This window comes from Castanea sativa, chromosome 9, assembly GCF_040712315.1.
Source record: "Castanea sativa cultivar Marrone di Chiusa Pesio chromosome 9, ASM4071231v1".
Lineage (NCBI taxonomy): Eukaryota > Viridiplantae > Streptophyta > Magnoliopsida > Fagales > Fagaceae > Castanea > Castanea sativa.
The window spans coordinates 3413050-3438215 of NC_134021.1; the positions used below are offsets into that span (position 1 = coordinate 3413050).

General features: G+C 36.9%; 1 protein-coding gene across 3 annotated transcripts; it reads right to left on the reverse strand.

Moving 5' to 3' along the window:
* Positions 1 to 9573: 9573 nt before the first annotated feature.
* Positions 9574 to 17496, reverse strand: LOC142610331 (uncharacterized). 3 transcript variants are annotated; one of them, XR_012839812.1, is made up of 15 exons: positions 17363 to 17496; positions 15943 to 16042; positions 15472 to 15599; positions 15226 to 15379; positions 14942 to 15051; positions 14415 to 14498; positions 14261 to 14309; positions 14092 to 14183; positions 13543 to 13678; positions 13240 to 13319; positions 11762 to 13164; positions 11089 to 11196; positions 10157 to 10841; positions 10027 to 10069; positions 9574 to 9800 (listed from the first exon to the last, which is right to left on the reverse strand). XR_012839812.1 is itself a non-coding variant. In XM_075782134.1 (13 exons), exons 2-13 carry the CDS (start codon positions 16036 to 16038, stop codon positions 10300 to 10302), a joined length of 2982 nt encoding a protein of 993 aa, XP_075638249.1. In that variant the 5' UTR covers positions 16039 to 16042; positions 17363 to 17496; the 3' UTR covers positions 10075 to 10299. The 3 variants fall into 3 exon arrangements, 1 of the variants encoding a protein (XP_075638249.1); XR_012839813.1 differs by having other exon boundaries at positions 10027 to 10086; XM_075782134.1 differs by lacking the exons at positions 9574 to 9800; positions 10027 to 10069 and having other exon boundaries at positions 10075 to 10841.
* Positions 17497 to 25166: the final 7670 nt, after the last annotated feature.

Below are 25166 nucleotides of genomic sequence, written 5' to 3' on the forward strand. Positions count from 1 at the left end.
ATTCGTTGATAAGTGGACCCTGCATTCTTTAGACCAAAAGGCATCACCCGGTAATGGTAGTTACCATTGGGGGCACGAAAAGCCGTCTTCTCCTGATCATTCAATGACAAAGGGATTTGATGATACCCTTGGAATGCATCCAAAAAGCTCATTCGGGGGTGCCCCACAGTTGCATCCACCAGTTGATCAATTCTGGGTATAGGGAAAGGATCCTTGGGACATGCCTTATTCAGATCTGTAAAGTCAATACAGACTCTCCATTTCCCATTCTTCTTCTTTACCACGACAGTATTGGCCAACCACTCGGGATAGAAGATCTCCTTGATCGCCCCAGCTTGCTTTAGCTTACTAACCTCCTCCTTAACTGCTTTTGCGTGCTCTTGCGATACTCGCCGAGGAGGCTGTTGCCTAGGCGTCATATGGGGGTTAATATTCAAATGGTGGCAGATAACTTCTGGATTTATTCCTGGTACATCATAAGGCGTCCATGCAAAAACGTCAATATTATCCCGCAAAAATTGAACCAATTCTTCTCTTTCCTGTATCGGCAATTTAGATCCGACTTGAAAATATTTCTCTTCGTCTACCCCAATAACTACCTTGACTAGCTGCTCGGCAGAGCCTTCATCCTCATCTAGGCCGACATCCCGAGCAGCCCCCTTTAATTGCTATGATGTCTCAAGATATTCCCCTTCCAACGATCCTCGGCCAAGTCGAGTGGTAGCAGACGTTAGACATTGCCTGGCTACCATTTGACTGCCATGTAATATTCCCACGCTTCCTCGTGCAGGGTACTTCACCATTACATGTAAAGTAGATGAAACTGCCTCCATTGCATGCAGCCAAGGTCTAGCCAAAATGGCCGTGTACGGAGAGTATGCCATAACAACTATGAAGTTTACCTGCACTTCGGAACCCTCCACCTGCACAGGCAACCTAATCATTCCCCGCGGGATCACCTGGTTTCCATCAAAACCGACCAACGATTCCCCGCGGGATCACCTGGTTTCCATCAAAACCGACCAACGGATGGTCGTATTTTTCCAAATCTTCTTGTTTCAACTTTAATCCATTGAATAGGTCCGGATACATAATCTCGGCACCGCTTCCATCGTCCACCAAGACCCGTTTCACATCATATCCCCCGATACGAACTGTAACGACAAGGGCGTCATCATGGGGTTGAAACGTGCCTTCTTTATCCTCATCAGAAAATCCCAATGTGGGCGTCGCCGAGGACCTCATTCTTTTATTTGCTTGATGGCTCTCTTCTACGCCCCCATTCCCACATTTGTTTTGAACGGTCATGACCCGAGAAGGTTGCCCCAAGTCTCCTCTCGGCTGGGTCAAGATGATGTTAATAGTACCTAGAGATGGTTGAGGGGCCTGACCCCAATATTTCCGAGTGCCTTGCTGGCCCCTTTTTCCGTCCGGATTAACCAATAAATGATTGATCTTTCCAGCCTTAATCAAGTGATTCAGATGATCGCGCAATGTCCGGCAATCCTCCGTGGTGTGTCCCTTATCCTGGTGATAATGGCAGTGGAGGTTTTGATTTCTCGTAGATGCATCTCCACTCATCTTGTTTGGCGGCCTAAAATAGGGCTCATACCAAATTTTCTCCAGTATGTGATGCACGGGTTCCTTAAATAATGAGTTAATTAGAGGAGACTCGGCGGTCCTCGGATGGCTTGGAAAGTCTCGTTTGGGCCGACTACCTTGAAACCCCCCTACCCGAAGATCCCTCTTCTCCAGGTATCCCTTCATTTTTGCTTTACTCTGCATTTGATCTTCTTCCACCCGCTTATACTTATCTATCCGGTCCATGAGCTGACGCATATCTACCGCGGCCTTCATTGTCAAAGACCTCCTTAACCCATGCTCCGCGGGAAGACCCACATTGAAAGTCCTCACGGCTACATCCTCCACATCCCCATCAATCTCATTGTACGTTTCCCAATACCGGTCGGAATAAGTTTTAAGTGTTTCACCTTCCCTCATAGTCATAGACAATAGAGCATCCAAGGGTTTTGGAATCCTAGTACAAGTTATGAACCTTGCTCCAAATGCCCTAGTCAACTCCTCAAAAGATCTCAGAGAACCTTCTGCCAAGGCATCAAACCACCTCATAGCCACAGCCCCCAAACTGGAGGGAAAAACTCTGCACATCAATGCCTCATTATTCGAATAAACGGCCATCTTCTGACTAAAATGACTAACATGCTCTACAGGGTCAGTCCTCCCGTTATACATAGTAAAGATGGGCTGTGAAAACCTACGAGGTAGCTTTGCCCTATTTATCCTGGCCACAAAAGGGGATTTGGAAATTTGCTTCAGGGCTTTACCCATTGCATCACTCCCGTCATCACGATATATCCCATCAGTATCAGGCATCCTAATCTCCTTCTGATGCTTTGCCCTAACGTTCGAAGACACACCGCCACGGGTAACACTCCGAGTAGGTTCAAGTACTGGGGGAACCCTTCCTCTGAGATTTACTCCCGAACTGTCACTAGAAGAGCTAGCGTTACTTTTACGCCTCCGCTTCCTACTATCCATACACTTGCGTAGATAAGCTATTTCAGATTGCATCTGCTGCAATACCTCGTCACGAGACATATGGTCCTCAGTCAGTGATTGCTGCTCAGCCCCCTGACCGCCATCATGTGCTTTCACCACTTCTGAGGTATGTCCCTTCCCCTTGTCACGCTGGAGACTTACCGCTACGTCCCTGCTTCGTGAACTTACTGACTCCTCCCCTTCTAGGTACGCTTCAGCCATCTACTCCTATACTAAGTTGTTGTTCCCACAGACGGCGCCAATTGTAAGGACCTAAGAATTCACAAACTTGTTTAACTACCCCTTCTTCGTTTCTTGATCAAAGATCCTTATACAATATATTTGGTAGAGAGGGTCCAACAACAAAAAAGTCCCTCTTCGTAGTGTCCTGACTCTTATTTATATTGTTTGTTCCTTTCATCGTGGCCTTACACCTCACCATCTACTATGCTTTTTCCTCTGACACCTGTTTGTCGGTAATGGAGCAGAGTTCTAACTTTGCATTCAGCACTGTTCAGATCATGTCCACATTAATGCAATGGATTGAGTTGGTATCCTCCAATTAATGCGGCCAGAATGGTTGTTGCCGGGCATTTAATGCAACACTCTAAATTAGCCTGCCACCTTCGGATATTTGTAACCCTTATGTCAGCAGTGCCCATGCCACATCATCTTCGGGTATCCCCAGGTAACTTCCCTTACTCCTTCACTTCCTCTTGCTTAATGCATGTCGGCCTTCTTTACCTCGGGTCTTCGGGTTCTTGGGTCCTCGGAACCTCACAGTACCAATGTAAATTTACATAGTTATTGTAGCAACAATATATATTTACACAATTTTGGCTTGTTGATATGGATAGTTTTTGGACAAAAATGTATAAATTTGACACATTTATCTGTTATATACCATTTGTTCAATGTGAGTACTTTTAAAGAGGAGAAAATCTCTCTTATGTAATATATATATATATATATATATATATATATAAGTGCAGAATTACACTCGTAATCAATGGCGATTCTAGGAATATTTTTCAGAGTGGTCATTATTGACCAAAATTTAATAAAAAGATAACTTCATATATTGACCAAAACACACACAAAAAATACATAAAGTCTTACAATTGTATTTTACAAATTTTCTTATTTTGAAATCTTTACGTGATAATCTTATTATCAATGTTATAAGATACATCTTCAAAATTTTATTTAGATAACAAATTTATTGGGATTTTTCTTTTTGTTTGTAATGACTTTTTTTTTTTTGTTGAGAAAATTTGTTTGTAATAACTTAATATATTGTTAAGGGGGCCAAAATTTAAAGATAAAGTTTGGCTACAAACTTAATTGTAGCCGCACTATATAAAGTCATATAGTTACATAATTTGAAAATCTAACTGTTAAATTGCATATTTTTTATGTTCTTAAAACACATACCAAATTTCATGTTAATCGGATATTATTTACGATTTGATTCATAAACCTAAATTTAATTTTAGACTACAAAAACTCAATATTTAAAGATTTGATTGATGACATAGCTATTGATCTTTGATTTTTTGAAATTTTGCAAATATGGAAAATATAAGAAGAAAATGTAATTCAATGGTAAATTTGTCATAATTCACATCCTATAAAAAAAAATATATATTAAATGGAGTTTTATTCTTAATCTATAATCAAGTTTATTACCAAATTTTGTCCAAAAATTAATTATGTTGACCCTAAAAAATTTTAGGATGATCACAAATATTTTTTAAAGATAATAAAATCATGAAAATTTTAAATTTTATATATAATAATTAATTTTTTGCCAAGTCAGGGTGGTCCTGTGACCACCCTGAACTCCATGTGAAGCCGCCAGCGCTCGCAATATATATAGTTCTTACTTACCTATAAGACTTACATGTTGCGAATATGATGCAGCATGCATCCGAAACATTAGACACTACCTTGTTCCATGAAGTAACATCGTATACACTCTTAGACTAATGAGAACTAACCTTAATCACTTAATAAATATTTTCCATGTTCTTTGAAATAGAGATAATCATTATCCATGCGGTTACCTCCAACGCATCATATAATGCATACTAAAATAGTTTTTGTTTTTAAATAAAATGATAATTCCTTGATAAGTCTCTTTAGACAAGTTGGTTGTCTTCAAAGAGAAGATTGTCACTGTAAATATTTTGAAGAATTAAAAAAATTTAATAGAGATTCTTTAAAATTAAAATAAATTCTAAAAATCCTTAACCTTATACATTAAGGGTAGTTTGCTGGATGTTATCACTTTCCTTTGGGGGGGGGGGGGGGAGGGTACAACTCAGCATTGTTTGCATGAAATGACCACACCTAATATCACTTTCCTTTGGGGGGGGAGGGTACAACTCAGCATTGTTTGCATGAAATGACCACACCTAATACAGTGTAACTAAGGAGCAATGAGTAAGTCCCATTAATTGAAAAGGATAATAATTTTCATGAAACAAGATAAATCTTTCGGTCCCCATTGGCATTGCCCAATTAAGATTAGACAACAGATGGCTCACGCTATTGCCTATTGTCAGTTTGCTTCTTCTTCTTCTTCTTTTTTTTTTTTTTTGGGTAGAGTTCATTATAATGTTACTATCTTTTACCCTTTATGTCAGAAATTACGTTTTATGTTGAAAATTCCCCATCATTTGCATGAGATCAGATGATAATTAACACCTCCTCGTTGAAAAAGATGGTTAGACTTGTGTTTGATTCCCAAGAAGCTGATTAAACTCTTATTATCACTTTTATAAACACCAAACAAAAAATAAATAAATAAAAATTTAAAAAAAACGCTCAATTTTAAGGTTTGTTTATAAAGTGACGTATTGTCAAATCAAAGCCCCACGCTAACCTAAGAAGATTTGAAGAAAGAATAAAAAAAAGCAAAAGCCACAAAAATAAAACACATCCCGTTTTTGGTAGCTTTTTTTCGAGAATAAAAGTCTAGTGGTACACTTTTTTTCACAATTATGCTTTATTACGATTCTTGAACTCCCATAAATTTGGTGTTTTATTTTTACTGCTCCACTCAAACTCAAAAAATCCTCTTGCAACAGTGGAGGCAAAGCTAAATATTTTTAGCTTTGTGCTACAGTGCTCATGTATCAATACATGAGCACTGTAGCTGAAAGCTATAAAAAAAAATATATATATATTTATTCAAGTCTGGGATTAAAAAACAATACACGCTCTCTTTTTTATTCAGATTTATTCACGCTCCCCTCTCTCTTTCTCTCTCACAGTCACCGAACAAGCAAGTCTCTTTCTCTCTCATAGTTCACTCTCTTTCTCTCTCAACCCTCTCGAAGCTCACCGCCGATCAAGCATCTCGAAACTCTCAACTCTCAACTCTCTCAAGCTCACCGCCGATCAAGCCTCAGCCCACGCCGATCAACCCTATCAACTCTCTCAAAACTCTCTCAAGCTCACCACTGCCGGCCCTCTCAGCTCAGACCCACGCCGACCCACGCCGATCAACCCTTTCAGCTCAGACCCACCGCCGATCAACTCAGACCCACCTCTCTGTTTCACTTCCGTCGATCAGACCAATCCGCCGATCAAACCCACGCCTCTGTCCAGTCCACCATCTCAATGCTCACCCAACGCCGATTCACCGCCGATTCGCCGATCAAACCTCCGCCTCAATCCACTTCTCTTCCGCCGATCAGACCCACGCCGACACTGTCCTCCTCACCGAAGCCCAGCTCTATGATTGATGATTTTTATTTTGTTTATAATCGGTGATTTTGTTTGGTCTGGGTTGAGGAAAAAGATTGGAGATTTCGGTTGGTTTTTTTTTTTTTTTTGTTGTTGTTGCTGTGGACTGGTGGTGGTGGTAGTTGTGACTGTGGCTGATGGTAAAGGTGGTTGTGGTTGGTTGTATGAATGTTTTTTGAGTTGTGGGATATATTATTTTATTGTAGGAGATATATTATTTTATTGTGATGTTTATATTATTTTATTGTGTTGAAAGCTAAAATAGATCATGCTACAGCATATGTGTAGATATGTATAGGTAAAATAGATAAAGTAACTTTTAGTGAAGTTAAAAAGCTAATTTTTTAGCTCCACTGCTGTGGATGTTCTAAGTCGTCATATAACAAAATTGTAGTAATATTTGTGATACTATACTCTTTCTTATTTCAAATCAGGCCCCTTTCCTATAGTCCACGTCCCCCGTGATTACCGTACATAGGCATAGAGTGAATCTATCAATCTGTCATCCCGTCTCACCTATGCCTCTACAGCTCTCTAGTTTAATTGACTCAAACCATCAAAGCACAACTTTACCCACGCTCGTTAACTGCGCTTGAGCTCTCTCTCTAGCTATCATTTATTAGGGCAAAATACACTAAACACTCTAGGCTTAGACTAATGTGGTTCAAAAATATTTCAAAACTGATTAATTTGGCCTCTAAATTTTAGTCCCTAAATTGTTAGGTATGTTACTAACTTTTCTGCTTTTTGTCATGGAACCTAAACCGTTAGATTTGTTACTCATTTTTCAACTTTCTGTTACGGTAATTAAGAACCAAATTATTCAATTTTGAAATATCTTAAACCTAACTGACATTAATTCAAACCTAGTGCAGTATTTTACCCTACTTATTAATTAAGTTTACCATTAAAATGATAGCATTTTAAAAGTAAACCTAAATGCACACACAATGTACGTATGCAACACTCGTACTGTAATGTCAGTTAAAATTATTCTGCTGTAGAACTATGAGGGACCTAACAGGCTTTTGTGGGTCGTTCACGTGGTCCTCCTCCTGGCTAGTTCCCACGATGGGGGGTTCACTCATGAACCTTTTTAGCATGGACATAAGCCTGGTTTCACGAATCACAGCACAGGCTTCATTTTCAGCATGTTCCAGCACAGTAGGACAGCACATGTTTTTTGGTCATTGTGCTTTGGTTGGATTAACACTCACGACTCATGATACGATGCATCATTGTCGAAGGGCCACTCTGCCATTCTTTTTTTCTTTTACTTATTAGAATGCCTCTTCTTTAAGGACAAAGAAAGTTTCGACTAAAATTGGTCGAATACTAGCTCTGAGACCTGTGTTAACTTGAATGCCTTAAGGTTTGACCGTTTGAGTTCTGGTCAGAGCATTTCCACGATGGATATACGAATTGAATTTCCATAGGAAAATTTTGAAGGTGCCAACTCAATCCTTGCTAGTATAGAGGAGTATATGGGTGCAGCACAACGTAAAACTTTGGAATTTCCATTTGGGCCTTCAGGTATAGTCTTTCCGAGTCCAAATCAAAGTTTTAGTTGGACACCAAATAACTTCATCATAATATTGTTTTCCCTGTCACAACTTCAAGTCCTCCATTGCAGCATTAGTCCTAGTTAGAGCACTAGTAATAGTGGTGCTAAATAGCTATTTTTAGCACTACTAAAACTCAAAATATACCCTGCAATAGTAGAGTCAAAACAATATTTTTTGACTCCACAGCTACAGACTATATTGCACAGCTATTTTTGGCTGTGCACTGTAGCTGAAAGGTATAAAAAGAAAATATATATTTTGCATTCCCACTATTTTTCTTAATTTTTATTCTTTCTTCTGATTTCATTTTGCGTTCACACTTCTTTCCTCTCTCGATGTCTCTATGCAGTGATTTCTATGTACTTCATTTGGCGTTCACACTACTTTTCCTCTCTCTGTGTCTCCGTGCAGTGATTTCTATGGCTATAATGGTGGTTGTGTTTTGGTGGTTGAATGAAATATTATTTTATTGTAGTATTTATATTATTTTATTGTATTAAAAGCTAAAATAAAACAACTGCGGTTGGATGTGAGAATGTGAGAAGGTAAAACAGATAAAGTGACCTTTTGTAGTGCTAAAAAGTTAAAAATTTGGCTATACTGGTGTAGATGCTCTAAACCTCCCAGTTCACACTAATATATAACTTGCAACACTCGATGATTACATGACTAATGTTTAATTTAAATCAGAAGACCTACTACGTCTAGATATATATCAGCCGGCCCGAAGAAGAGAATCTACATATTCATCATGGCCAGACATAAAGCTGTTCAAAATTTTGTGGTAGGCCGGAATACAAAAGAGATTCTAGGTATCCCTTTCGATTACAGACACCCTTAGACCATAAGCAAACGGCCATCTGCATCTTAATGTTACATGACGGCGTCGGAGGCAAAGCACTATTAATTTGAATAAACCATCCATAAACTCGCTACAGAGGCAGGTGGGTGACACCAAGTTCTGGCACTAAGATGTTGAAAACGTAGAAGACGTAGGTGCGGTTTGGATGCAGGTCCACGTTTTGCGTCCAAGTTTTGCCTTTTTTTTTTTTTTTTTTTTTTTTTTTCAGCCGCAAGTGTTGACTCAATCCTCTGTGAACAGTGGATTTGTGCACTGTTCACGGACCCACAAATTTCACTTTTCAGCAACTTTTTCATTAAAAATGGGTCCCGCAGTACTATTCACACATTTTAAAATTATTTTGCTACAGTGTTTTCAGTTTTCAGTTTTCAATTTTCAGCAATAAGTTCTATCCAAACGGACCCGTAATCATAAAATGCATAGGGTTCATCAAAACTTTGGTAGAGGACAGCATCGTTAAAAATTGGGAGTAATTAGGTATCCAAATCATGGGACTTTAATCCACAGCGCGTTCCAAAGAAAAACATAGCCTCCCCTTCAATCTTGTGACTTATGTCTGTATACAAGACCCCTAGTCTCTCCATTTTGTATTTGTGATCGTCCATTTTTCAGCTAAATCAACTAAACAGTAAAGACGTAAATCTCATTTCCCTTTGATTTATGTTTTGCATTAATAATTATACTTAAAAAAGAAAGCTGGTTATATTACTTCAGGAGACATCAAACAGAAACGATCAATTAGGAACAAGTTACCAGCCCGAAGTTCTTTATGGCACCAAACACAAGCAAAGACAATGGATTTGTTGCAAGTTACAGTTGTACTATCAATTTTAGGTGTAAGAGCTTTCTGTTCTCTTTTCCTCTCTTTTTTCACAATTTTTTTTTTAATTGCTTAGATTTTATCAATCAATTAAGAGGGTTTGATAGTAACACCTCCTACATAGAAAACTTTATCTTGTATTTTTTCCATAACATGGTCAGCAACAGACTCAATACATAAGATTTGACAAAATTGTTTACATAGACACACAGCCTATACCAGTGTTGCTAACCCAGCTAACCTGCAAAGACAAAACAATGCACAAAACAACACACAGTTTTTAAGTAAAAATGTTTTCATAACCACCATAAACAAAAAGAGAATTTTTTTTTGGTAAAAAATTTAACATATTTTGGACAAAATAGGTTTCGGATGCACAACTAAAGAGCTTAATCATGTCTAAAAACATGCCTCACTTGGAAAAATTGATATGATGCCAAGAGATGACTCGTCAGGTAGAAACTAACCAGGGAATTAGCAGGAGAGCCATTGCCAGCTTCATTTTCCACTCTGCCAATGCAAACAACCTAATCCCATTACTTTTTTCAGGGACAAAAAATAAACTTCCCAAAATAATAAAGACAAGCTGCTCCTTACCAGATGTTACTAATAAAATCATCTGCACAAAATTACACACCCTAACTACTACTAAGCAAGGGCAGTTGACATCCACCAAGTAAACCCACTCAGTCACATTTGGCCACCGAATCAAGTTTAAAAGAGAAATTACAATATAAAATTCACATCCCAAATTCTCTGTTGGGTAGATTGCTAAAAGTAGACATTGGAAACTTTCCATCCTCATAAACGGGAAGAAACTTGTTACATCCCATCCTCTCATTTTGAAGTAATTCTGATATACCCAGACCACTAACATTCCTCACCTCATTCCATCCACCCCAATGGCCATTTGACATCTGCATATTACCAATTTGTTGAGCAGTCAATAGCGCAGATGGATTGTTGGGTTGAACTTGATCTAGAAGCATCGGGGAAAATCTATATGCATCATGTGGGGGAGAGAATCTATTCCCAAAGTTATCTGGGAATCCTAAGTTCTGCTGTGGTGAAATAGATTGTTGCATAAGCATGCTAAGCCTTGGATCTTGCTCAAAAGGACTAAACTGTTGAGATAGAGTTGGTCTCATATTAAAGCCAGTATTATTCAACCCCCGTTTTAGTATCCCTTTACCAACTTCCAGTATTGCTGGATCAATAGACTCTACATCTTCGGTGAAGCCAGAAATTCCAGTTCTTGCAGAATTTTGCAGCAAACGATATGCTGGAGGGTAAAAGGAAGATTAGAATCTATCTAAAAATAGAAGGATTTTGTTAATGCGTGCCCTTAGGGCACACAATAAGTTTCCATTTTTGGACAAAAATTTCTCGGGAATTGAAAAAATATTGACAGCTTTTTCAATTCCCGAGAAAATTTTGCCACAAATGGATGGCTTAATGTGTGTCCTAAGGGCACACATTAACCAGACCCAAAAAAGAATCTATAAATAAATAAATAAGAAATTACAAACCAGAAGGGTCAAATGCCTGTTCCGTTCTCCCATGAGAAGGAAATCCTGGAGGCGTTGCCTTGGTTGGCCCTGAAAATCCCGGTGGAATCGAAGTTGGGGCTCTAGAAACTGCAAGAGGACATTGGAGCAAAAAACCTCAGAAATATTTAAAAGAAAATATTGGCACTTAAAATCTTCTTAAACCAACATGTTCCCTTTACAAAAGCTCAAAATCGCACTGCTGATCACTGGTAGACCAAGGACACAGCAGATACAATCCCAGAATATTACCCAAAATTTCAACTCTAATACCAACTTCAAACTTACTGAGGGATTCAAGAATTGCTATATTAACATATTTACATTTTCTAACCCCAGAGCATTTTTGACAAACATAAACATCAGAATTAAAATCCCAGTGCTATAAACAACTAGCCACCACAACTAATTTAACTTAGTTATTCCCAATTAGCATTTTATATATCAGAATGCATACGATAGAAACAAAAAATCTAATGTGGAAGAACATAAACAAACTATATAAACTTATTAGCAAGTTACTCATAAATCCAAATTAAAAATCAAGAGCACCAGAATGACCATACAGCAGGAAATTTCAGCAAAAGGAAGTATTATGACAGTATAACAGGAAATCTGATAAAGGAGCATTAATACCACACAAGATGATACTCACCAGGAAGTTTAGAGGACATAAAAGGATCATTGCTGGGATAATCACCAGACTCCAAAAAACTACCGGATGAAAAGTTATGCTCATATGTGTCTATATAAGGATGCTTCTTTTCTACAAAATCACGTGAGGTGGAATATTCATTGGGCACATGCCTGATACTACCCAAAGAATTCTCAAAATGAGATATTTGATTTAGGTAATCCTCCTGTCTGGCAAATGAGAATCTGGACTGATTCTTATCTTGTGCTTTTTGTAAATTTGGTACTTTAATGGAAGCATGCTGTTTACCAGTTTCACTCAAGAACTTCACCAAATTGTGAGGGGAGGTTAATGAATCTTCTGATGTATCAATATCCAAAGACAAAATATTTGAGATTATGCTGCTCTCTCCAATATCAGACTCAGCACTATTGTTAACTCCAGGTACAGGTTTTTCATAAATGCCCAAATTCCCTAATCCCTTCTCAGAGAACATACTAGATGAACCAAATGTCCCTCCAAAATCAGGAAGAATATTAGTTTTATTATCATTGAAGCCATTAGATGATACAGTACTCTCAGATGTCAATTGATAAGCATCTCCCTCATGTTTCATGCAAACAATTCTAGGATCCTGAACAACATTACTTTGTTTGGATACCTCACCAGGCTGCCAGAAATGACAGCTTGGCTGATTTAAATTCTGGTACAGAGAAGGCGAACAAGAGATGGATGGCTGATGATGGATACCCTTGAAATCCTTTGGCTGCTGATCGTCTAAACCTAGTAAGCCTTCCATGAGTGCAGCTTCCATAAAAGCTGTTGACATTGAAGCTTCACCAGAAAGCTCTTTATCATCTTGCTGTGAACCTTTTGGTTGAGTTAGGTCACTCTCTGGACCAACTGAACCACAGAAGTTCTGTTTAAAATGATTATGATTGTTCATTGATGATAAATCAGAGCATAAACCCTGGACATTCCCATCTGCATGAATACTTCCATCTTTAAGGAAACCTGGACTATAGGATGGTTTGATTAGTTCAAGAGAGCTTGTGCTGGTGGATTGCGCTGCAATATTTTGATTGATGCCCTTAGCTGCTAATAGATGAGAAAAGTGTTTGCTGGAAGTCACAGTGGCACGGGTTGAATCTAGAATACTCTCTGCATTAGCATTGGATACAACTACTTGACAATTTCCATCAACAAACTGTTTGGTAGACTCTATTGGCTTCAATTTAACATTAGAATGCACTTCCCAGCTTTCTTCATCTATCATAGATTTTGTTGCATCAAGGGTAGATCTTTCAGTCATTACGTCTGACGGAAGAACCTGGGAATTATCAGATATATCGGGATTTTGATTGGAAGGTCCAGAAACAGAAATACTTGTCACTGGTGGCAAACTAGTGGAGACACGCATGACCCTGAGAGAAGAAAGTGGATTAAAATCCATATCACACAACCAAATGAAAGATGACACAAATCAAGAAATAACATACCAAGAGGCAGCATTAGGAGGTACACTAGATCTTCCGGAGCCATTATCTGCAGGAGGTCCCCTAACCTCATTGCTAGTGTACTGTTGAAAAGGATCAACAAGGGTCAATCAAATTGTGAGCACTATCATTACTAACACCCCACCTAACATATTTAATTCATTTTATTAATTAATTTAGGAATGCTTTACAACTAGATCATTGCTAGCCCTCATCCCTCATATTTTGCAGATAATATAGAAATTTATTTTTTAGAAAAAAATTATGCAAAGGTCACTGCCAATAATAAAATATATAGAGCCTTACATTTGAAGGACTTCTTGCAACTGGTTTGGCCGTTGATATGCTGGTATTGGCATTCTCAAATGCTGGGGAGGGTAAAACATTCCCTGAACGCCGATGCAAATTATTTGTAGCACCAATGATTTGTTGAATTCTACTCCTTTAAAACCATTAAGAGTCAAATTACAATATGTGAAGGTATAACTAAAGAGCAAATGAGCAGTGAGCAGAAATACACATCTCCTAAAACAACATAATTTAGAATTTGAGGAGAGACAAGGTAAAGAAGAGAGTGTAGGCAAAGGTACAGAGCCTAGATACAAATGTAAACAAATATTACAACAGAAAAAATTTAAATAACAATATTAGTTATAAAATAAAATAAAATAAAAAACCTTTTGTGTTGAGAAATTCAGTTGAACAATCTTAAACATAAAACAAAATTTTGGTTTCCACCCCCAGGTTGCTTTAATCTTCAAGCACAATATAAGCTGGTGTCAAAATAAATTGTTGGGATTTCCTCGTAAAAATTCTTAAATTTTAGTAAAATAAAACCCTGATAAGAGATTATACCTTTCAAAGGCTGAAACTAGGTCATCTTTGGTAAAACTATCCTCCAAAGAGCCATAATCATGCAAATACAAACAATCTGAATTGCTGCAAGGCTGGATAAACAAAAAAAATTATTCCCATGATATTAAAGATACACATGATTTGCAATACAATTCTTCCAAAATTTTACCAAATTTTTTAACCATGCATGGCAATATTTTGTGGTTCCAAAGCAGGCCCTGCAAATGTGTACCCCTATCAATCATCGTGACATTTATAGCATCATAATCTTCAGGAAAAACACATGCACACACACACACACACACACACACACACTAGATTACCTCAAGGATCTACCATCTAACACAAAACTGTGCACTGATTGAATACATCGAGCTGCTTCCTCCTCTTTTGAGTATGTTATATACCTAAAAATGAAAGAAGGAACCACAAGATTGAAAATAAATATATATTTTTTAAGAATAACTTTTTTTCTTTTTTAATAGGTAGATTGTGGTGGAGGGAGGGAAGATGGGGTTCGAACCACAAACAGAGAGCACCATAAAGGATGTCATTACCACTAGACTATCACTTGAACCCCCGATAAATAATTAATAAATGAACAAGTAAAATGGATGTACAAAAATCCATCAAATCTTTCATCATACCTAGTGAAAAATCAAGATTCAAACAAAATAGCGATAGAGTACAGTGTTTCTATCCAAATTTTCCAATTAAGGCAACAAGGATGATTGAATAAGGAGGGGGGAAGGGGGGGGGGGGTTTCAAATCAATTAATAAAGCCAGAATAAAATACTGTGCATCCCACTTTAACATTTTACAATCTGTGACAACAATATGGAAAGCTTACACACAGCAACTGTTGTTTGAAGAATGTTGAATAACCCCATTTGCTGTACGAGAAATGGACACCTTCAAAACCTTCCCATACTGGCCAAAATACTCCCTGTGCTGAAGAAGCTGGTAAACCCAAAAGAAAAGTGTAGTTCAGGTGATACATGTTACTAAAATAAAATGGAACATTTTTTTTTTTTTTGGGTAAAGAAAATGAAACAGAAGATAAAAAGTGCACCATGATCTGATAAGTTGCACTGTAGCATTAAATGGGATTTACAATAGTATGAAACAACTCACATCTTCATCTGCAAGGTTAAGAGGTAATCCAATTATATACACTAGGTTCCGTTGAATAACTCTAACATCATTAAGATGTTTCCTTCCTTCAGAAGGCTTCGGCTTCGACTTTTGTAGTTTCTGTTTCCGCTCCAAATTTCTTTCAGCCACTAACCTGTTCAGTAGCAAATGTCATGATGTAACTCAACAACTGATCAAATTATATAAGACAAAATGAGCACAAAACCGCACAAGTACCCTTACAACCTTTCACAATTTGCTGCCATCCCCACAATCTTTTCTTTGTCATAAGGTGCACGACATGCTGGACAACGACCATCAGTTCCATCTTTTTCAGCCATTTCCATTATGTGATGCCAACACCAAACGCACATCTTTGAAGATAAAAAAAGAAAGAGAGAAAAAGGCCAGGGAAGGGGTGAGAAAGTAAACATATGTAAGTACCTGATGAATTGAAATTTTTTTTTGTAGCCCCTTTATCATTCACATGACAGAATTTTAATAATAACAAACATTTTAAATCTGTTTTTTTATGAAGCTTTTTTTTTTTTCCATTTAAGTAGGAATTAGGCCCATAAAAATTCACAGGAAGCAGCACCAGTTAACCACAGTTCAGTAGAAGGAATAATAAACATAAAGCGACAAATTATAGCAGAAATCAGCAAAGAAATAGTATGCCAATGACTTCATATATTAAGTGAAGATTCTAGTCCTAACCTGATAACCACATTTGCATGGCTTCAATTGCTGGTCTGTGAAATCCATTTCCTCAGCACATATAGGGCATGTTTTTTCCCCCTTTTCAGCCATCATTCTCCTAAAAATTCAGCAATATAACAAAAGATAAATGTTAAGAAACATAGCTTACTTTTTTGCACAACCTAAATTTTTAATGTTCAGAGATATAAGCTTGGTGTTTGCACAACATTCAAAACATGCACACTCTTACCAAATTTCTTAAAGCAACCATTAACAGTGAGGAAACATGCGTCTTCACACTTGCATTGAAAAAGAAGTATCTTTGAGATGGTCAGTATTGATGCAATGTTTTTTCTCTTGTTTTCCCAAGCAGCAGAAGCATGACTCATATAGTCATACTCATAGACTTTTGATTCAACCCCAAAAGATGTACATTACACACAGTGATATTCAAATGCATTTTAAAAGTAATTAATTACATGCACGCCCATGAAGCCACGACCTCACCCTCCACCCTATTCTATTCTTTATGGATGGAGAAAGTGCCATTTGAACAAGAGCTCATTGGCAATGATTGTCAAAAACATAAAGCTGCAGAAGCTCAGATCTTACTGAAACAGTCTTTAATGATAAACAATCCCACAGCTAAGCACCACCTAGCATTAAAACCAAACTGCTTTAGGTGCCACATACCCAACCACATTGCTAAGGCCCTACTTAGCATAAAAAACCTAATGCAATCAATTTCTCCAGCACTCCATTTAATCTTAATAAGTAGCCATATCTGTTTCTCTCGTCCTGTTAAACGGCACACAGCAATCGATAAATTTCTCCCAACACTTTCCCTTCTTTCACCCCCCTTCATTTATCCAATGCTTATTATACCCATAAGACCATAAATTATACGAACAAATTAGCACATTTTAAATGATTTCTAAGGCCAATTACATTGCTAAAACTAATTAGCCAAGAAAAGTTCACATTTCTTTCATTTCAAAACCATACATGATTTTATTTTTGGTTTGGTGGAAATGCAGAAACGTCCTCAGTTGAGTCAAAAGTATTATCCCAAACATCTCTAAGGTCTCAATCGTTAAAGAAAAAAAAAACCCTCATAATACAAATTTCCTCACTCCACAATCAGTCAATCACAGTCAATGCTCCTATCCCTAACACCAACAACCCCTCTCTTTCTCACACAAAAAGCTTTCAATTTCTCTTTAATCAAACATATAACAGATTTCAAGATTTAAACAAACACATAAATAATCAAAGAAATTGCGACCTGGAAATGAAAAGAAAAAAAAAAAAAACCTAATCCACAAATTTCATAGCAAAAAGTTCAACAAGTACAACGAAAATTGAAAGATCGCAGTAAACGAAAATGAGTGCGATGATAGCGTAAAAGTTAGGGTTTTAGAGGAGAACGAAGACTTACACAGTGAAGGATCGTCAAGGAGCAGAGGAATCTCTGTACTCTGAAAGAAGATAAAGCAAACGATAGAGAGAGATAGAGATAGAGAGAGAGAGAGAGAGAGAGAGAACCTGTGGACGTGTACGTGAAAGACACGAGTGGAGAAGAGTCTGGGGTTTTATGTATTTATATTTTATTTTACGCTATGTGGAGCCCAGTCCTGGTTTTAGAGAGCTCTGATTGGTTAGTTTTTTCTTTATTATCTGACCTGTGTCATTAAAGCTGTGTGACGTGTGAACTTGTTGGGATTTACGGATGTGGCACTATTTATTGGACCCGAACCTAATTCGATGGCCCATTTAATTTTTACTATAAATAAATTTTCTTGCACTTATAAAAAAAATTAATATACAACTTTTAAATAATGTAAAGGTTACTAAGCTTATTATTAAAAAAAGATAATGGGAATAAAAAAAACAATAGTTAATTTGACTAATTAGTTTAGTAAGTTTAAACCTTAAGCAATACTAACCAATAGATTCAAAGAAAATGTGCAATGACTATTCGAAATTTCGCAAATGAGAACTCTTCTCTACCTCTCAAAAAAAGACGATAAAAATGTAGTTTACAAATTCTATCCTTTCAATCTTAACCCAAAAGGCTATTTATAGTCTTAGAAAGCATTTGCGGATTTTAGTACACGAATGACCATCCATGTTTTAGAACGTGTAGTTGTTAGTTGTTAGTTTTTAATGAAGTGAAAAGGAGTCAAAAGACTTTGCAACTGACCAATTTTGTTTCGGATTGTTCTTTTTTTTTTTTCGGTATTAGCATTTTATTTTTTATGTCCCTACTTTGGGCAAGGTTTCTTGAACCCAATTATTCATCAAGAAGCCCACCTAGAGGTTTCACACAAGCATGACTTAGTCCAAGTTCTTGATAGCCTAATCAAGAATCAGATCCACAAGAATAAGATAAAACAGCCCTTTCCACAAGAATAAGATAATACAGCCCATTACTCTTTCTTTTCTTTTTTTTGGTTAATCAAGCTGATAGCATAAACTAAGCAACAATCAGTCTATTACAAAAGAGTTCAACTTTATCAAAAGCCCTTATAGAGGATTGCAGAGACTTGGTGAAGAAAATTCTTAGAGTGCAGATCAAGCACTGCTTCAGAGAAGCCAATCAATGTGCGAATAGGCTTCTAAAACCAAAGCTAAGCTATAACAGGATTTTATTGTTTATGAATCTCCCCCTTCAGTGATTATTTTGATGTTGTTTTATGATTGCATGGGCATGTACTTTTAGACGCTTAGGCCTAACTTTGACACATAATGTTTTTTAGCCTTTAATAATATCCTTAGCTACCACACAAAATTAATAATAACAGCCTATTCTAAGCTCAACATACACTAATGTTTTTTAGCCTTTAATAATATCCTTGGTTACCACACAAAATAATAATAACAGCCTATTCCAAGCTCAACAATCACCCACTATTGGATGTACCATTGAATCAACCATTCTGCACATCAAAAACTGGTTTTTTTTTTTTTTTTGGTTAACAAAAAATGTTATTGTTTAGTCAACAAACCTTGTACTTAGAAATCCAAATTTTTTCTACATTTTACTAAAAAAATTAAATCAAATTTTGTGGCCCACCATATTGCAAAGTAAGCCTTTTGGGATTAGAGCGTTATTTACCATCTCAAAAAACTACTTTATTTATTATACCATTCAATTTTACAATCTTATTTCTTATTTATCTCATTAATTCATTAAAATATTAATTTCACTAACTCTTTCTCTCTCTTCCTCTTAATAAAAAATAATTAAAAAAACTCAACCATCACCGGGAAAAAAAACTAACCACCACCTCCATTGACACAACCAAAACCACCACCATCAACCCACTCTTCCTCTCCATTTCATTGTGTTTAAAAGATTACCACCAGCTACAACCACCACCACAACCACAATTGCCACCGCCACGCCACCGACCAACAATTACCACCACCAACAGCAACCACAAGAAACAACCACTACAAGAACCACCAAGAGGAAAAAGAAATAGCCACCACAAGAACCACCAAGAGAAAGAAAGAAAGAAAAAAAAAACACAAAGAAACCCACCACGCTAATCTCCACCTCGCCACACCAAAAAAAAAAAACCACCACTGTGCATGTGAGAGAGAGAGAGAGAGAGAGAGAGAGAGAGAGGCTTGGACAATTTTGGAGAGAGAGAAGATGAGACACGAAAGAAAGAGAAAGAGGCTGATATTTTTGAAGGGAATAAAAAAATAAATTATATGAGATTTGAAACGTCACTAGAGTACCATCATAAATTTAGGATGGTATTGTAGCATAATTGTAAATTTTTTTAGAATTATAAGTCCAAATAATGCGAGTTTTATGGGGTTTGATGCTAAATTTTAGCATATTTCGAGTTTTACAACTCCAGATACTAATGCTCTTAGAAATGAACTATTCTCATCTTTTCTATCCCTCCCTCTTATTTATCTATAAGGGATTTAGATTGCAAAAGTTATTCATCTTTTTGTTCCTTCTGGTTCTTATTAATGCAATGATATTGATTAAAAAAAAAAAAAAAAGACTTGATGCTTGGAATATTGAACTGATTGCTGGAAACCCTCTCTAAAATCTTGGAATGAATTTAGGAACACAATTTAACAAAAAGGCACAAGCCAATTTGACCGAAGTGCAAAGACATGTATTTTGGGGTTATATTCATCTTACTTTATTTTGGACTTGGGCAACACAAAGAAACTTTCATCTTTCTTTTTTGGTTTGAACTTCCCTGAAGGTCTTTTTTGGTTTGAACTTTATCAAACGAGTAGTTGCAAACTTGCCATGTAAACCATGTCTAACCCCATGTTGGTAACTTGATATAATTAAACTGGATGGGGATTACAAGATCATGCGCAAAACTAAGGATTTTAATAGGTTGGTTTGATATGGGTTGCACTACAATGAAAAAGGTGAGTGTGTCTTTAACAAAGAAATAGTTCGGGGAGAGACGGAAAATTGAAAGATTGAGAGAAATGAGATGGATTGATTTAGATAAGGTAACATTTGTGATGAAAAACATCCACGTGTGAAGTTAAGATTAACGCTTGGATAGGCGAAAATGGGCAAATGCCCATTTCGCACAAAAAAGGGGCAAATGCCCACTTTCCCAAACTAATCAGGGAAATACCTCTCTTTTGAAACTCGATTTTCTCAAAATCGAGTTTCAAAAAAAAAATTTTCTGGAACCCTATAGCGACGCTTTAAGGAGCCTATAGCGACGCTTTAAGAACCTATAGTGACGTTTTAAGAACCTATAACGACGTTTTGTAACTCGATTTCCATGAAATTGAGTTACATGCAAGTTTTTTTTTTTTTTTTTTTTTGTCTATAACTTGACTTCATGGAGCTCAAGCTACAAAACGCCGTTATAGGTCCTTAAAAACATCACTATAAGCTCCTTAAAACGTCGCTATAAGGCTTAACTTGATTTTGAGAAAATCGAGTTTCAAAAGAGAGGCATTTCCCTAATTAGTTTGAGAAAGAAGGCAATATGCTGATTTTTTTTGGCGAAAAAGGCAAAAGCCCATTTTGGCCCGCTTGGACATAATCGATGGTCTTTTCAAGCTTTTGAACTCGTGTTCGTCCAAATAAATGGTTGAAAAGGTATGTGTCTTCTAATTGGGTTAGGTTAGGTTAATTGGATGGTTCAAGTTGGATGGTCTTTTGAAAAGCTCTAAGTCCTCTAACAAGAACACTTAGAGTTTGTTTGGATACTGCTTATTTTGCTGAAAACTAAAAACTGAAAACGCTGTAGTAAAATAATTTTAAAACGCGAGTCCTAGTACGAACATGACATGACAAGACAAATTGTACCGAAAATAATTTTGAAGTATTACTTCATGACATGACACGCAAAGCGCATAGCCACTGTGCATTTGTCTTCATTTAAAACACATTTATCTTCATTTATGTGCACAGTGCAGTGGCTCCCATTGTTCAAACACCAAACGCAAAACGTGCAATAAACATGCAATCCAAATGCATTCTTAAACTAATAAAAATGCTCAAAATGATAAGTTTTGAAACACATTGGTTGACATTAGTTGAATAAATGAGCACAAAGTATGTGTAAGAAAAAAAAAACCTACCAAGTTATGAAAGAAAAAACTCGAGACATAAACCCATTTGATAAGTTATAAACTTATATACTTCACTAGGGATGAAAGGCTCATAGAATGAATTATTATTATAGCTCAAACAACAAGTACTACTAGTGTAGTGGAAAAGACAATGCTACAAGTCATTCCTAGATTATTGACAGCCTAGTGCATGATATAAGGGTGCGTTTGTTTCAACAGTAAAGCAATTTTGGAAAATGTTTTCAGGAAAAGAAAATATTTTCGGGAAAAGAAAATATTTTTAGGTGTTTGGTAACATTTTAAAAAATATTTTGGAAAATATTTTCTGGTGTTTGGTTGTCATCTTGAAAATATTATAGAAAATGCATTTTGTATTTGTTGCTCACATTTTCTCGGCTTCCAAACAAATATCATGAACAACAAAACCCAAAACAAAAAAAAACTCATCAAATTCTTACGATACAGCTCAACAAAACCCAAAAATAAAAAAAATCTCATCATCAATTTTTCTCTAACAAATCAACAAAACCCAAATCGGTGATCTACGAAGAACGAAGACAGAGAGAGAGAGAGGCGACTGTCGATGGCGAAGGGGAGATCGTGCCGGCGCGGCGCGGTGAAGGCGAAGGCGAAGGCGAAGGCGAAGGCGAGATCGTGATCGGCGATGGCGAAGGCGAGATCGTGATCGGCGATGGCGACTGGGTTCGACGAAGAGAAAGGCGAAGGCGCGATCTCGCCGGGACTGGGTTCGACGAAGAGAGAAGCGACGGCGCGACTCGCCAGCGCGGGTTGGGGCGCGACTCGCCGGCGCGGGTTGGGGCGTGACTCGCTCTCTCTACTCTCTCTTCGTGCTCTCTCTCTCTCTCTCTCTCTCTCTTCGTGCTCTGTCTCTCAATTTTCTGGAAAATTCCCATTTGAAGGTAAAATACAAGTGGAAACGAATTTCCGGGTCAGAGGCCTAAGTTTTACAGTCAACAGAAAATATTTTCCGTTTGACCATATTTTCAGCACCTGACAAACACCCGAAAACGCGGAAAACCATTTCCTGAAACCGTTTACCGTCGAAACAAACGCAGCCTAAGAGACATGTAAAGTACTACAGAAAATCTTATATCTTCGTGCAATAGTTTAATCGAATTAACCAGGAGATACCTATTTTGTCCCCTAAGTTTTATCCTATTCCTTTGAACTACCACGTGTCCACAACATTCATAAAAATTAATTACAAGTAAATTACAAAGGTAGACTACATATAAAATAATTCATAATTATAATGTAAATTAATAATATCAAAATCACTATAAGTAACCATTAAATAAATAAAATTTAAATTAAACTAAAATAGAGAAATTATAATGATTTGCTAATTGAGTCAATAAATTAGAGGAAAAAGGAAAATCTTAAACTATAAGATAAATAAATAGGGAAAAAAAGTAGATAAAGAAATTTGTACTGGGTGGAGGGGTTGTGCATGATAGCCAAAACTCAATCAAGTCTTAAAGACTTGATGGAAATGGACTCAAATTAGGAAAAGTATGGGACCGCATAATTTTTCACAATTTTTTGTCACAACTGTGATGTGGCAGAGTGTGATTGGTAAAGAAAAAATAGTAGGTCCATATGTAAATGATAGTTAACTACTCACAATCTACCACGTTTGAGTTGTAGCAAAAAAATTATAGAATAATTTGTAGTCTTAGAACTACTCCTCAAATTAATTAAAATGAAAAGAAGAAACAAAAGTTGAACACGCAAGTTGGATTTGAAGATCTGTGTATGGGGGTGCATGGAAGAAAATACTGTTCTTTCTGCTTAAAAATATTATACGAAATTGAAGTGTGTATCAAGGCTTTGGTGTGATTTAATAACTCAGTTCTATCACTCTAGCTTTGTAAGATCTCTTCCACCTTAGTATTCTACAAACCATGGCACAGGTATAGGTCAAGCATCATTCATCGAGGTTGAAGAGTAAGGTAGAGAAATTTGTTGTGGATGAATTTACTAATTGGCTACTGTGAGAATCATGAAAAATGAGAATGTAAAAGCAAAAGTTTATAAAGTAAGCCAAATTAATTGGTTGAGTGCTTGACTAAGTAACGCAAGTGGGAAACATAAGGCAATAGTAAAACAATAAAAGTAAGTAAATGATAAACATAGATAGAAAGGTGTGACTTTGAAACTGGAAAAGAGATCTGACGAGATAAGGTGCCAAAACTTTTCCTTTGTGGGGGCTAGCCGTTGCAAAAATAAACTAGAATTATCAGTTTTGTATAATATAAAGGACTTTTACAAATTTTTGGGTTCTCATGCCCCCCCCCCCCTTTTCGTTCCTGTCAACATAGCTCCGCCCCAGCATCTCTTTCACTAAAATTTTAAGTAAAATTGTAAAAGTAAGTAAATGATAAACATTAAAAAAAAAAAGAAAAAAAAGATGTGGCGTTGAAACTTGAAAAGATATCTTGCAAGGCAAGGGAGCCCAAAGCTTCCTTTTTGGGGGGCTAGCCCTTATAAAAGTAAATTGAAATTCTCATTTTTATATAATATAAATGACTTTTACAAAAGTTTGGGGGGCCATGCTCTCTCCTACTTGTCAATGTAGCTACGCCCATGCATCTCTTCCATCGAAATTTCAATAATATAAGGTAATAGTAAAACTGTAAAAGTAAGTAAATGATAAACATAAATTAAGGTCGCGTTTGGTTGGATAGTAAATGAGTTCTAGAAAATATTTTACGCATTTGTGGATGTTTGGCAACAACTGAAAATTTAATTAAACTGAAAATCACTTCCCATTGACCGTAAAATTCCCTTTCCCAGACTGAAAATCACTTCCATTTCTATTTTACCTTCAAATAGAGTTTTCCGTTGGAAAACAGAGAAGGAGAGGGAGAGAGCAACGACCCACACCAGAAAAGAGAGAGAGAGAGAGAGCTAGAGGGAGATCGCCGAATCAGTCAGATCACGCCAGTGAAGCCAAGATCGTCGTCCTCAACCCAAAGGCCCGCCGTCGAGCTCGCGCAGGGTGAGATCGAGGGGCGATCTCGCGCCGGCAAGATCGGTGACCCACCGATCTCTCTCTTCCTCCTCCTTGTCTCACCTCCCTCTCTCAGTTTGACCGAGTGATTTGGCCATGGTGTTGTTTTGATTTTTGTTTGTTTAGAAGTTGATGGATTGTAATTTTCTATTATAAAATTTATTTGGAATGTGAGAAAATGTGAGAAATCAGTAAAAAATTTAAATTTTCAGAATGTTACCAAACACTTGAAAATATTTTCCAAAATATTTTTTAAAATGCCACCAAACACCTAAAAATATTTTCCTTTCCCGAAAATATTTTCACCTGAAATTATTTTACACTCGAAAAATATTTTACACCCAACCAAACGCAACCTAAAAGGTGTGACTTTGAAACTCGAGAAGAGATCTAACAAGACAAGGGGACCCCCCACTTGTCAACGTAGCTCCGCCCTTGTATCTCTTCCACCATGCCCAAAGTTTGTTTTGCTTGGACAAGAAGAGAAGCCAATGAACTAGATCTATTCCTTTTCCTGTATGTCCCCAATTTGTTTTTAATTGAGGATTCCTATGTCTAGTCTCTCTGTGTAAATGAATTATTTTGAGTAAAAAAAAAAAGACAATGCTACAAGTCGTTGATCAAC